We start from the raw sequence: 12,492 nt of genomic DNA, 5'->3' as shown, positions 1-12,492 counted from the left end.
ATGTTTGACCAGTTTTTATAGGCCTAGTATAGTTTGTTGATTACTTTTGATGCAGTAATGGGCTTTTTTCTTTTTATGTTTAAAAAGGTCTTAAAAGTCCTTAGATTGTCACTTCACTGTCACCTGGGGACCCCCCCAAAAAACATGTGGGTACCCACCTGGGGGTCCCGACCCGCAGGTTGAGAATCACTGGTCTAGAGCAATAATATCCCCAATATCAGATTACATAGCCAACGTTAGACAGGGATTATGAGCCGACTAGGGGTAATGACCCATAAAAAAATCCCAACCTCAAGTATATGGTGTATATAATATACATTTCCAAAACATAAATGTCAATGCATCACTCTCTTTTATGTTCCTAGAGGCAAGTGACACAACCACAAAGAAAGAGTTATGGACCATTTAATGATCTGTAGAAGTATGTTAAACAACCATTTATTTTACAGTTTAAAATGTCCTCATGGAGGAACAGCAAAGTACACTCAAAATGAAGATTGATCAAAAGACAAAGTTTTAAGATTAATCATTTTTCTTTTCCTTTAAGTTTTTTTTTTCATATTTTCTTCTCATTTGTTTATCAAAAATTATAAGTGCCTTCAACATAACCATGAGAGTATTCAGCCTGCAGTCATAGAAATATTTACACCACAAAACTGACATGGTTTACTTTCAGCATCGGTTTTTGCGCACCTAGCTTCTGTCTCTTTCAGACTGCTTTGTTTTGTCACACAAAACATAAATGAGGACCCTGAAGAGAGACAAAAACAAAACAAAACAAAAACAAAAAAGTTCACAAGAGCACAGATTTAGGACATGATTATTTACAGCTTGGCTCAAGGAGACACTAGCTCAGGGGAGATAGGAAACAGACAACTAACATCCATTGACAGCATGATTTACAGTTCAAGTCACATTCTTTGCCTTATGATTTTTTAAATATTTTTTTTTCTTCACCCTTTAAGTTTCAAAATAAAGCATGCTCAACTGCTGTGAGGCCATTGACTAACAAACCTCAGGCTACAGTTGTTAGTATCTGGGAGGGGTATGCTCAGACAGACAGCAGGGGGCAGTGGAGGACAAACATCTGGGAGGACAATGCTCTGACAAACAGCAGGGGGCAGTGAAGGACAAACATCACATACAGACTATGTAGACCAGTATGGCAAACAGGAAGCTGCACTTCAGCTTCTAATACAACTGCTTCATAGACATGAATGAGGATAGAATTTCTGAATATAATAGTACTGCGGTAACAGAGCTGAGTTGGTGACCAATACAAAAGAAAGAAAGACAAAAAGAAAAGGGAAACCAGTTCTGCCATCTGATTGGCAATACAAAGTCAAGTATGAAAATAGGTTCTGATTTTCTTTTTTCCTCATTTGTTTAGTTCATGATTATGTTTGATTTTAGCATTTCAAAAAGACATTTTGGCACAGAATCAATTAAGAAACAAATGTGTGTGAACATTGGGACTTATAGGGATCCTTTCTCCATTCCTCACCTCCCCCTGCCCCAAATCCCCACCCCACCCTAAAAAACACAACCAAATAAACAGACAAAATTACAAAAACACGAGAGAACTAAATAAAACATCGAAGTTGGATGATCTGTCTTGTAAAATAATCCACTTGGTCTCCATACATTTCTTCAGTCTTTAAATATTTATATTTACAGTTTCACAATTGTCCACATTACCCTTAGCTTAAAGAAGAGTCAAAGAAAAATAAACAAATTATGTATTCTTTATATAGTCCCCTGTTGAGGCATTGAGTGTAAACTGTACAACTCTTAAACATCCCCTCATGAGTTCCTCGGGGAAGGAACACTTGAGGAACAGAGTTGACTCTGGAAATGAAGTAGAAGAACATTGGCTGTTGGCGAAGGAGCAAAGCGGTGTGATGATTCATCAGGCTGACATGATTCTCAATCATTGTTCCTGGCAAAGATTTTCTTTTATCTTGCGCAAACATGGCTGGTCAACTGGAGTATCAATATCATAACATGAATCATTTAATACTCAAAATCTGTACAAAGTTCACAATTGATTTTTTTTTCTCTTAACATAGTGCAATGACTGATCAGATCGGTTCTCAATAAAAGAAAGTAAAAGAAATCACAATCATTATTTCGAGGAAAGCAAGAAAGCAAAAATATCCCTTCAGAGGTTTTTGATCAGGTGCTTCATCCCCTTTTGAAAGTTTTGAAATTCAGGATGCAATCTGCAACACCTCTGATGATGCACAAATGAAATGAGCAATCAAAAATGATAATCAAAAATCTCCACAGTCCACCCTTCCATGTGCTCTCAATAAAGGCACAGAGTTCAGGAATTAGAGGTGGATGGATGACTTAAGGACTCGGTGACGTGAAGAAGTAAAAGTGAGTGCATGTTTAAATCAATAAAAAAAAAGGTCAAACCCATTTAAAAAAAATGAGGCATTTCCAGCTTTTCAAAACTGGATGAGTCCAAAAAGGCTGGTGTTGGCTTGGTTCTGGAAAGAATGGAGGTAATTTACACAGAGGCGATGACAATCATGAGGTGGGGCGAGATGCTGGAGATGCTGTTGAGGAGATCCGGGGCCAGGTGGGATAGATGGTTCTCCGAGAACTCACACGGTGGAAAGATCTGCACCACATAGGCTGGCTGTGGATTGAAAGATGAGACGACATGATGAAATAGCTTCTTCAGTGTGGCAATATTCATATATTTAAGACAGACAAGGCTGTACTGTATCATCAACCCAGGTAATATTCAAAAATCACACCCAGTGTAAGTAAGCGGTGATTACTCTGTTTGACGAGTGGGTGCTGTTTTTCTATTTTTGAGTAGCCAATAATGTTTTACCCCCTTTTTCTCCCCAATTTAATCGTTATGCCAACTGATTCCTCCCCCCACACATTTCTGTGTTGTCACTGCTGCTGTATCCTACTGACTCACCTGCCAGTGAGGAGCCCCCACCGGGAGGACGTAGAGCCTTCGTCCTACTCCTCCCACGCAACACTCCCCACTGACAGGTGCCCATAGGAGCCCGTAGGAGTATGTGCAATGATCAATATCACCCTCCCCGCCCGGCTTATCTCCCCTGAACATGGGCCAATTGTGTTCGCATAGACACTCGACAAAGCTGGATGCACACGGTGGATTCGTACCCACAACCTCCGCAGTGGTGGGCAGGGACTTTACCACTGCGCCACCCGAGCACCTAGGTCGCCGGTATTCAGGCAGTACTACTCTATTTGATGTGTGGGCGCTGGTATTCAGGCGGTACTACTCTATTTGATGTGTGGGCACTGGTATTCACCTTACTCTACATGCAACCATAGATAAAGTTTGATAACCCTAGGCATCATCAGGTATAGGAGATATGTTCCAGACAAGATCTTGGGCAGACGGACAGAGTGCAAACTTATGGGAACTAATACAAAACATACCTGGTTGGAGCCAGGATTCGGGACGTTGATGATGCCAGCTGCCTGCTTAGCCTGCAGGTAGGTAATAAAGCCTGCATTAAGGGCTTGTGTCTGACCGTGGACATCCTCCTGGTCCCGACCACAGGGCAGGGCCAGTAGCAAGCAGTAGTCATTCTCCACCTGTCATGGATGACAACCGCAATTACGTCTTAATAATATAACAAATAATATCATTAATAACAAATATGGAATTGCATCATTTGAGATGTAAAATCTGTAGCCAGTATCACTTTTTCAATTAACTTCATAAATCAAAACACTTACAGTCATTCTGCGGGCCACACTTTCCAGCTGGGAGGCCTCTAATCTCATTCTCTGGGCGATGCGAAGCAGAGGACCTCCATCAGGGGGTGGCAGGGAGCGCTGTGCCAATATGGTGTTGCCAGAAACAAAGTGCAGTTGGACAGCAGCCTGGTCATTCTTTAGTGCCAATAGACCTTGCCATACAATTGGGTATTTCTGTAAAAAAAAGAAATCACAAGAAGGAAGTTACATTTTGTTTCTTGTAGACTTGAACAGAAATATCATGAGCAAGGTTCTTTCAAATGCTGTTCTTCGCTCAGACTCCATACCGTCATAAGCTGCACCATGTCGATGGAACGGTGTCCAGAATGCTCAAGCTTAGAATCAGGTCTCATCTGCGATGAAGTTGAAGTGAGTGCTGCTGCTGGAGGAGTTTGCAGGAAGGTTGGTGGGCCCTTCTGGACAGATAGATCTGGCTTATGGGAAAAAGCCATGGGAGATGACATAGGGGATTGGTATGATGGTGACACTGCATCCCTCTGAAATCGGGACAGGTGTGAAAGTTCCATGGAGGTAGAATGGCGAAGGTGGGTACTCTCAGACTTGGAGTCTCCTCCCCCGAGTGATCTGGCTGAGAGTGACTGAGATAATTTGCCTCGGTGAGCCAGCTCAGCATCTGTAGGGACCTGATTAATACAAATATACATACTCAGTCAAACAAGATGGATTAATACAAATATACATACTCAGTCAAACAAGATGGATTCATTACTGCAAGTGGATGGAACACCAATATGTGATGCACATGACAACTTTAGGAATTCCACAAAAATATGGATCAAAATGCTGAATGTGAAATATGAGTTTATTCCCTAACCTGTGATGGTGTGATGCCTCGCTGAGCCAGATTTAGTCCCATTGAAGTATGTCCTGTAAACTGAGAAGGGAAACCCTGCATGTCCCGGTATACCGGGAAGGAGCCAGAGTTTCCTGGGTGCATCAGCTGCACCCCTTGAGGAGACACCATGACAGAACCAGCCGGATGGACTCCCATGATCCTACTTTCGGAATGGGGTGGGTGTGACATCTTCCCCTCCAATGGTTTAGGCATCTCTTTCCCTGTTGGTCCTATGCTCTTGCCTAGTAAGGGATTCTTGGATGGCACAGCGATGTTGCTGGAGGGGGTTGTTCCAGCCTCTGGAGTGCGAGACTGACGTACTTCTGAGGCCTGCTCTCCCAGCTGATGTTGGTGCATGAGGATGCGCTGGTGGATGTCTCTATACTGGTCCAAGCGCAAACCTGTGTGGAGCCCCCGGTGGTCGCTCTGCATGATCATTACGTCTGGCTGGAGTTGAGGTGCTGCAGGCCGGCTCAGTGCTTGATGAAAGTGCCTCGGGTCCTCTTCAGTTCTGCTGCCTCCACCACTTGATGTCACTGACTGGGGCCCTGGGTGGGACTGCAGCACCATATCTCTTATTATATTAGGCTGAGGCGTGTTTGAGCGCTGCGGAGGCCCTGGGCGAGGAGGCGGCAGAGAATCGGATCGTCTTCCGTAGTTAATTGCCGACATTGATGGGGTGTTCATCCTGACCTCATGTGCCATTGACTGAGTGGCATTATGAGGTTGCATTATGACAGACGACTGCTCCGGGTGTGGGTGATGCATATTAGAATGGTACTGAGGTATGCCAGGACCCAGAACAACGGAAGTGCCAATGGGAGAACTGCTTGGGGGACAAGTTTTGGCAAAGGGTGAAGGGGAGTGAACAGTTCTTCGTGGCGACTGGGGTTCTTGCTTTAGGTGTGGAGCTGATCGTTCAGTTGGGATGCCGTGACTGGGGCTCATGCAGGCTCCAGCCAGTGAGGGGTGATGTGGACTCATGACTGGACTTAGATTTGACTGTTGAACTGGCTTGCCTATGTCCATCTTTCTTGGTACAGGTTCAACTCCATGTCCTCTTTTTCCATGCTGCTGCTGTATCACAGCTTGGTTGTACATCAAGACTTGAGAGCTGTTGACTGGCTGTTGGAAGAGCTTAACCACCCCACCCTGGGATCCTGTGTGATACACAACTTCAGTTTTATCAGATACAGGACTCTCATGCTTAATACTAGAAATAACAGGCTGGGAGTTGTAGGACTGGCCAGTTAAGAGTACCCCTGTGTGCCCATAAGCTGTGGGTGTTTGCGGTCCTTTCGTGGTTGGCAGTAGGGATGATGGAGTGATTGGCTCTTGCTTAATCTGAGATTTGGACACAGACTGCTGAAACTCTATGTCGCCAGCACTTGCTTGGGGAATCTGACTAATTTTGGCTCTCATCCTCTGTGGTCCTTCAGTTTTCTGACCTGAGTAACTGAGAACGACAACACCCTCTGATGTATTGACCCTTAGGCCAGGGCCAGAACCTGCGTTGTAAGGGGTGTTCTCAACAACAGATCGTCCTCTGGTTGCATCTTCCACTGTGTCCAGTCCATGGTATCGGCTATTCTCATTAGCACTTGTCCTAAATTTCTGCTTGGGGTGTGATAGGCCAGTGTTTCGGTTGCTTAGGGAAATCCGGGGTGTTTCCTCCGTGTCATAGGGCAATGGAATTCGACTGATAACTGAGGTAGTAGGAGACGAAATGACTGAATGCTGCACCTTCTCCCCACAGTTTTGTTGGGACTCGGTCAGTGGAGATGGTTTGTGGTGTGTGAACTGGGGTGGCAAAGGTGGTCTCTCTTCAAGATGCCCGTGCCTTGAACTCATTGCATCCGAGGGATTTTCATTTTCTGACATCCGAGCAGGGTCTGACAGCACAGATGTCACCATGGTGGTGGGGATGGCATTGCTGTTTGACGCAGTCACATATTTAGGTTCCATTAGTATTTTTCTTAAGGTGCTAGAGCTAGGGTCAATGTCTGACGCCTTGGTGTCAGGGGGCATTGCTGGATTCCCTGCAGGGGCTCCAAGTGCAGTTACTACTGTTGCAGAGGACGTTACCACTGTAACTTGAGAAGAAGGAGCTACATGGATTCGACTTTCCTCAGATCTTGGAACCCAATCCGGGGAGACTGGAATTTTGCCAGGCCTCTGTAGAGGTACATTGAATTGAGATATAGGTGGTGTGCGTGCAGGAGGGGAGGAAAGTATGGGGGCAGATACCTCTGTTGCTTGGAGACGTCTTTTACAATTAGAATTACTATTTGCACCTGTGTGAAAGGCAGATTCTTGGGGTACAGGCTGCTCCACTACAGGTTGCTCTGCCTCTTTGGGGGTTTCTACAGTCATTGCACTTGTAATGTCACGCTTGCAAGTTGCAGCAGAAGTGACCACAGAAGCTGCTGCTGTTGAGGCAACTGTAACAGCAGCTGCCTTTGAATTTACAGTCTCTAGATCTTCTGGGATAGACTCTGGTAGCTTGACTGGAGAGGACACGGGCTCTGAAACCTCTTCAGCCTCACTTTTTTTGTTCGGTGTACCTTTACGAGTCCTTGACTTTTTTGGAGTCTTGGCTCGGGCCTTTCCTGCTTTCTTGGGTGTTTCAGGTAAATGTGGCGGTACTCCAGGTACTGTGACAGGCCGTTCAGCCGTCTTAGCATCTGTCCCAAGCACTTTTGGACATGGTGTCAATACTCCCACATCTGAATCTGCAGCAAGAATATTGTTGATGGCCAAGTGAGTTTCAGGCTCCATAATCTCATTGGAGGAGGATGATATCGGGGGATCAGGGGTAGGAATACTATCCGTGTAAGTAGGAGGAGCAGTGAATCCATCTGCATCTGCAGATATATCTTCAGCAGTAATAGAATCAATGGCAGCTGCCAGTTCAGTTTCACTTGCAGGGTTAGCTCGCTTTTCCTCCTCAACTTCAACCTCTGGCTCCACTACAACAGGAGGAAGTACGGTAGGTGGCTCTGCAGATGGCTCCTTATAAGGTCGAGGCGGTTGCTCTACTGCGTAATTTGCAATATTTTCAACCGCTTGCTCCAGTTCCATCTGCCTTGCCAAAAGAGCAGCAGCTGGATCAGCAGGGGGTTCAGGTTCTGATAGATCTTCCTCCTTTTCTTGTGGACTGAGCTCCACTGCTTCTTTCTGAATATCTGTGTCCTTTTTCTCCTGGTTCTCCTGTTCTGCTGGGTTGGACTTTGTCATAGATGACTCAGATTCAACCTCATCCGAAGGAAGTAAACCTTTAACATCATCAACACTCACACGGATTTCCAGATTTCTTAGGCTGTGTGATTTATCTTCAGAACCCAGCTTGGTATTTCTTTTCAACCGTGGCACTTTTATTTTACCGCTCTTTTCAGGTTGCGGTCCTCTCTCTGAATGAGCAGGTTCCATCTTCTCCATGTCCTCTTCAGCAGAGCTCTTTCCACCTTGATCTTTTAGCTCTTCTTCCTTTCTGTGTACTGGTGAGCTCACGTTTCCATCCTTTTCTGAAATATTCCCATCTAATTCTTCGACTTGAGATTTAGTGTCCGACTCATCAATGCTTGCAATATCATTAACTGACTCTGGGGGTGATACAGCTCTCCCAGACTGTTTATTTGCTTTTTTGTTAGCCAAGGTCCCAGCAGATGCAGAGAGCTGAGATTGTTGCACTTTCTGAATACGGGGTGAACGCCAACCCTCGGAAGCTGTGATTGAGGGCTCTTTGGTGTCCAAGTCTTCTTCTATCATTTTCTGTTGATCTCCTTTTATTGGTGACTGATCCTCTCCCCGCTTACCTCCCCTTTTAGGTGGGCGACCTCTCCCACGAATCACAGATGGATTCTGAGTTTCTTGCTGAGTTTGTTCTTTATCAGCAACACGTTTGCGCATGGAGCGGGATGATTCAACTACCTCTTTCCCAGCTTGCTCTCCATCATGCAGCGTGGCGTAAACTGATCGGACATTTCTACGCCGTGTCCTCCCGTGGATCAAGCTTGACTCAAGGTTTTGTTCTGAATCTGAGGCATGACTTGGCGACTTGGCCGTGTTTTTAGGCTCAGATGATGCCTTGGATATCTCTCCTCTAGGAGATGAGGCCCTTTTGAGTTTTTCTCGGTCAATTCGTTCACTCTTCCGGACTGCAGGTTTCTCATTAGGAGCAGTTTGACAAGGTTGTGTTGTGCGTAGTACTGACACATTTGACTTGGTCCTTTTGCTCTTGGGCTGTTTTCGGCTTGGTAATGGTTTCATTTCAGCCTGTAGCTCTGGCATACATACATCATTGTGTGTCTCAGTTTCCTGAGGCTCCACGATGTGTTTAGATTCTTGATTCTCTGTGTTCTCTGTCTTAATGCTTTCTGTTTTTTCCACAAGCTTTGGATATTCTGAGGAGGGGTACTCAGCAGACTCAAAACTACTCAAGGAACCACCAGGAGTGGGGGGCTTATCTTCCAAAAGAGGGTTATGTTCCACTGTCGAGCTGTTTTCTGTTTTTAGTTTCAGTTCAGTTGAATCAACTTTTGGTTTAATTTCAGAATCTGCCTCTGAAAGTACTGGTGGAGGGGATATAGTTGGTTTAATGGCTACTGGTTTCAAATCTTCCACAGGAGGAGATTGTGGTGGGGATACCTCAAGAACATGTTCTGCCTTTTCTTTTATGACAGAGGTTGTATGTTCTGTGGGTGCAATTATGATCTCTTTCCTTTCTGATGGAGACATCTCTCTGGAGGATGAAGCAAATGGTGAAACTGGCAAGATTAGAGAGGGGCTACCTGATTTGTCTTCCATTTTCAGTACTGGCTCAGATACCTTGACAGGCATCTCACTATCACCGTTCTGCAACTCATCTCGTTCTATCTCCACCTTAATAACAACACTCTCAGCATCTTGTGGAGGGTGATCCTTGTCCTTTTGTTGCTGGATATCCAAAAAACGACTATGGAAAAGAACTATGGGCTCTTGTGGTGTGTCTGCTCCACCAGACACTGGTTGTACCTCAGTAGCCCCTGGTTTAGCAAGAGGCCTACCAACTCCCATCTCAAAATCATGATCTTTGCGCTCTAGACGTTGCAAACGCCGTGAATCTTGTTCAAAAATTGAGCTATGGAGAAAACGAGAGGCAAATAATTCTTGCCGCTCTTGGTCCTGTGGCTTCAGCTCCTCCTTTTTATCATGAAGCTTCCCTTCAGAATTAGTGCGAATCTTTTTCTTCTTCATGTACCACGAAGGAATGGGTCGTGGTGCAAGTTCTACCTTCTCCTTGTCTGAACAACTGTGAGAACTTGGAAAGCGAGAGGGAAGAAAGGACCAATTATCTTCTCGGGACGAATACAGTGTCTTGGCTCGATCAAGGAGTGCTTTTGTATCGGGGGTTATAGTCTTATTTAATGCAAAAGAATAAAACTTATTCTTCTCCAAGGAACCTGAAAGCTTCAGATCTGTCAACCTCTCCTCACGTTCCCTGAGGATATAAGACAGGGAAGTATTGGCCTTTGGAGAATGAGGCTTGTTCTCGCCATCATCATCGTCATCCGAATCTGACTGTACCTCTCCAGGCTCTAAATCGTGACCAAGGCTCTTGCGTATGCTCTCTTGTTTCACAATGCCACTGGGAAAGGTCATCTCCATCCTGACCGAGTCTGATTTAATACGTCTTTCCCAACGTTGCAATAACTCCTCATCACATCCAAGCAATGTTGTCTTAAGCTTGGAGAATTCAGTATCAGGAGAATGAAAGCGACTGGCTGTCAAGTCCAAGTTGTATTTCAATGACTCAATGTGTGAGAATATTTTATCATCAGCTGAAGGAGAGGATTTTAGCTCTTTATTAGTGACGCATAAGGAAAGATGGGCATTTTCATCATTTGCAGAAAAGTGTCCAGAGCTTATTCCGGCTGCAACATTCTGATCAATGTCATCATTAAACTTTTGGGAACATCCAAAATGACGATCCCTTTTTGCATTGAGAATTTCCAAGTCAAAATTCTCCAATTTCTTTCGTTTACAGGAAGGGAAATCATCATTTGTGACATCCTGATTTGCTTTTCCTGTATCAAGCCCATAGCAGTGCTTTTCAAAGTCATTATCATTACCTTGTGGACTTTCAGATTTCGCAAACTTATCAGGCTCGCCAAGCTTATGTTGGGGCCATCGACTTGGTTGAGTTGGTTCCATTCGTTTTTTGCTGTTAGCAGACTGGTCAAAGTGTGATACAAGTTGTTCCTCATTTTCCCCTATGTCTCTGTACTGACCGTCAATACTGATTTCTGATGAGCCCTGTTTCTGTTGTTCTTTCAATACATCCAGACCAAGACCACTATCATTGCAAAGCTTTGTGAGACTTGAGCTGCTAAGGTTTTTTAACTCCCCACATTCAGTTTTTAGATAGGGTGGGTCTAATGGATCTGTGGTATCATCAGTTAGCTCTCCTAGTCGGGACTGAAGCTCAAGACTGAGACCCACAGAGTTGCTTTGAGGGTCTTGTTCATCTCTAGGACTGTAAATGGAAAACCTTTGCTCAGATTTATCTTTGCGATGGTCCTTCTTATGCATCCCTTTTAATATGACATTCTTGTCACCCTCCATCTCCTTAGTACTATCCCCAAGTTTACGAAATCCTAGTCTACCATGATCCTCCTCCTCACTCATCCTTTTCAGACGATCAATTTTTCCAGCAGAGTCTTCAAAACGTCTTTTCCTTGCAGCTAAACGATCGACATCCACAGCAACTGCACCGTCAAATCCCAGTTCACATTTTCCATGTTTTTTAGATTTCAATTTAGAATCCTTTTCAACAACCTCTACCAGACTTGCCATGCTTTTATCTTTGGGTACCTTTCCGTGCTTAACAAGATCACCTTTTGAAGGTTCTAAGTGGAAAGGAGGACTCCGCTGCTCAGCTGAAGGTGACGCCAGTCTTGGACTGTCATTCCCACTTCTTCTTTGTTTTTCGGGGAAAGTATGACCAATTAGTTTGCCCTCTTTTTCTTTAACACGTGTTAGCTGTACCACACATGGCAAAAGATCTAGCCGTCCTTTACTGGTACCTTCCTTCAAGACCTTGCTAGTTTTACTTCGAAGAGCTGAACCCGGGCTAATGTCCCTTTCAAATTCAGGTTCTGTCTCACATGTTGGGATGCTCGGTGATGCCACCTTGAGCTTCTTCAGCCTCTTCTCACTTTTCTCCTTGTCCCCCCTGTCTTTTCTCCCAGCCCGTTTCTCTTTTTCAACCACAGTCACACGTTCGACCTCAAAAACCCGATCCTTTTCGAGCTTATCGGTTTTGTTGTACCTTTCAGCTCGTGCCTTGTCAGGCTTCTCAAATCTGGGTGGGGAGACTGAGCTGCAACTACCGCTTCTTTCTGAGGATCTACAGCAAACACGACGATCAGAATCGCTTGGTATCCTCTCAGACAGTGATGGAGATGCAGTAGGGCTGGCAGGGCGACGAGTAGGAACGTGAGATGGACTTTGGCTGCGCTCTATTGTCCTCCTCCCATGATCCCGTCCACGGTCTGTTTCAAAGCGCTCCCTCTCTCTTTCGCGTTCCCGTTGCAGATAGCTGTATTTGCGAATGTCTTGCTCGTATGGGTCTGCTCTGAATTCTCTGTACTCTCGGGGGTCTTCAAAGTATTGTGGATCATAGTAATCTCCTTGATATGGGTCCCATTCAGCATAGAATTCTCGACTCCTGGCAGGATATTTACGACGCGGGTCATCAGTGTATGTCCCAGGTGTTCGTACATTTTCATAATACGCCGGCCGCTCAGCTGGAAATTCATACTGCGTCCGCCGCTCATCTCTGGCAAGAAATAAAACAAATCAAGCCATGAATGAAAAAATTGCAATGATATTGTCTT

At 44.9% G+C, this 12,492-nt stretch overlaps 1 protein-coding gene across 1 annotated transcript in view; it reads right to left on the bottom strand.

Moving 5' to 3' along the window:
• Positions 1–372: 372 nt before the first annotated feature.
• Positions 373–12,492, bottom strand: part of spen (spen family transcriptional repressor) — a 32,264-nt gene continuing 20,144 nt past the window's right edge. The window contains exons 11-15 of the mRNA XM_084069616.1: positions 4,595–12,434; positions 4,047–4,403; positions 3,739–3,933; positions 3,436–3,594; positions 373–2,647 (exon numbers count right to left, since the gene is read on the bottom strand). Coding sequence (XP_083925742.1) covers positions 2,516–2,647; positions 3,436–3,594; positions 3,739–3,933; positions 4,047–4,403; positions 4,595–12,434 — 8,683 coding nt within the window. The 3' untranslated portion in view covers positions 373–2,515. The remainder of the gene's footprint in view (positions 2,648–3,435; positions 3,595–3,738; positions 3,934–4,046; positions 4,404–4,594; positions 12,435–12,492) is intronic.

This window comes from Gymnoscopelus microlampas (genome assembly GCF_963454915.1).
Source record: "Gymnoscopelus microlampas genome assembly, chromosome: 10".
NCBI classification, from domain to species: domain Eukaryota; kingdom Metazoa; phylum Chordata; class Actinopteri; order Myctophiformes; family Myctophidae; genus Gymnoscopelus; species Gymnoscopelus microlampas.
This window is presented reverse-complemented; position numbering and strand designations above follow the sequence as displayed.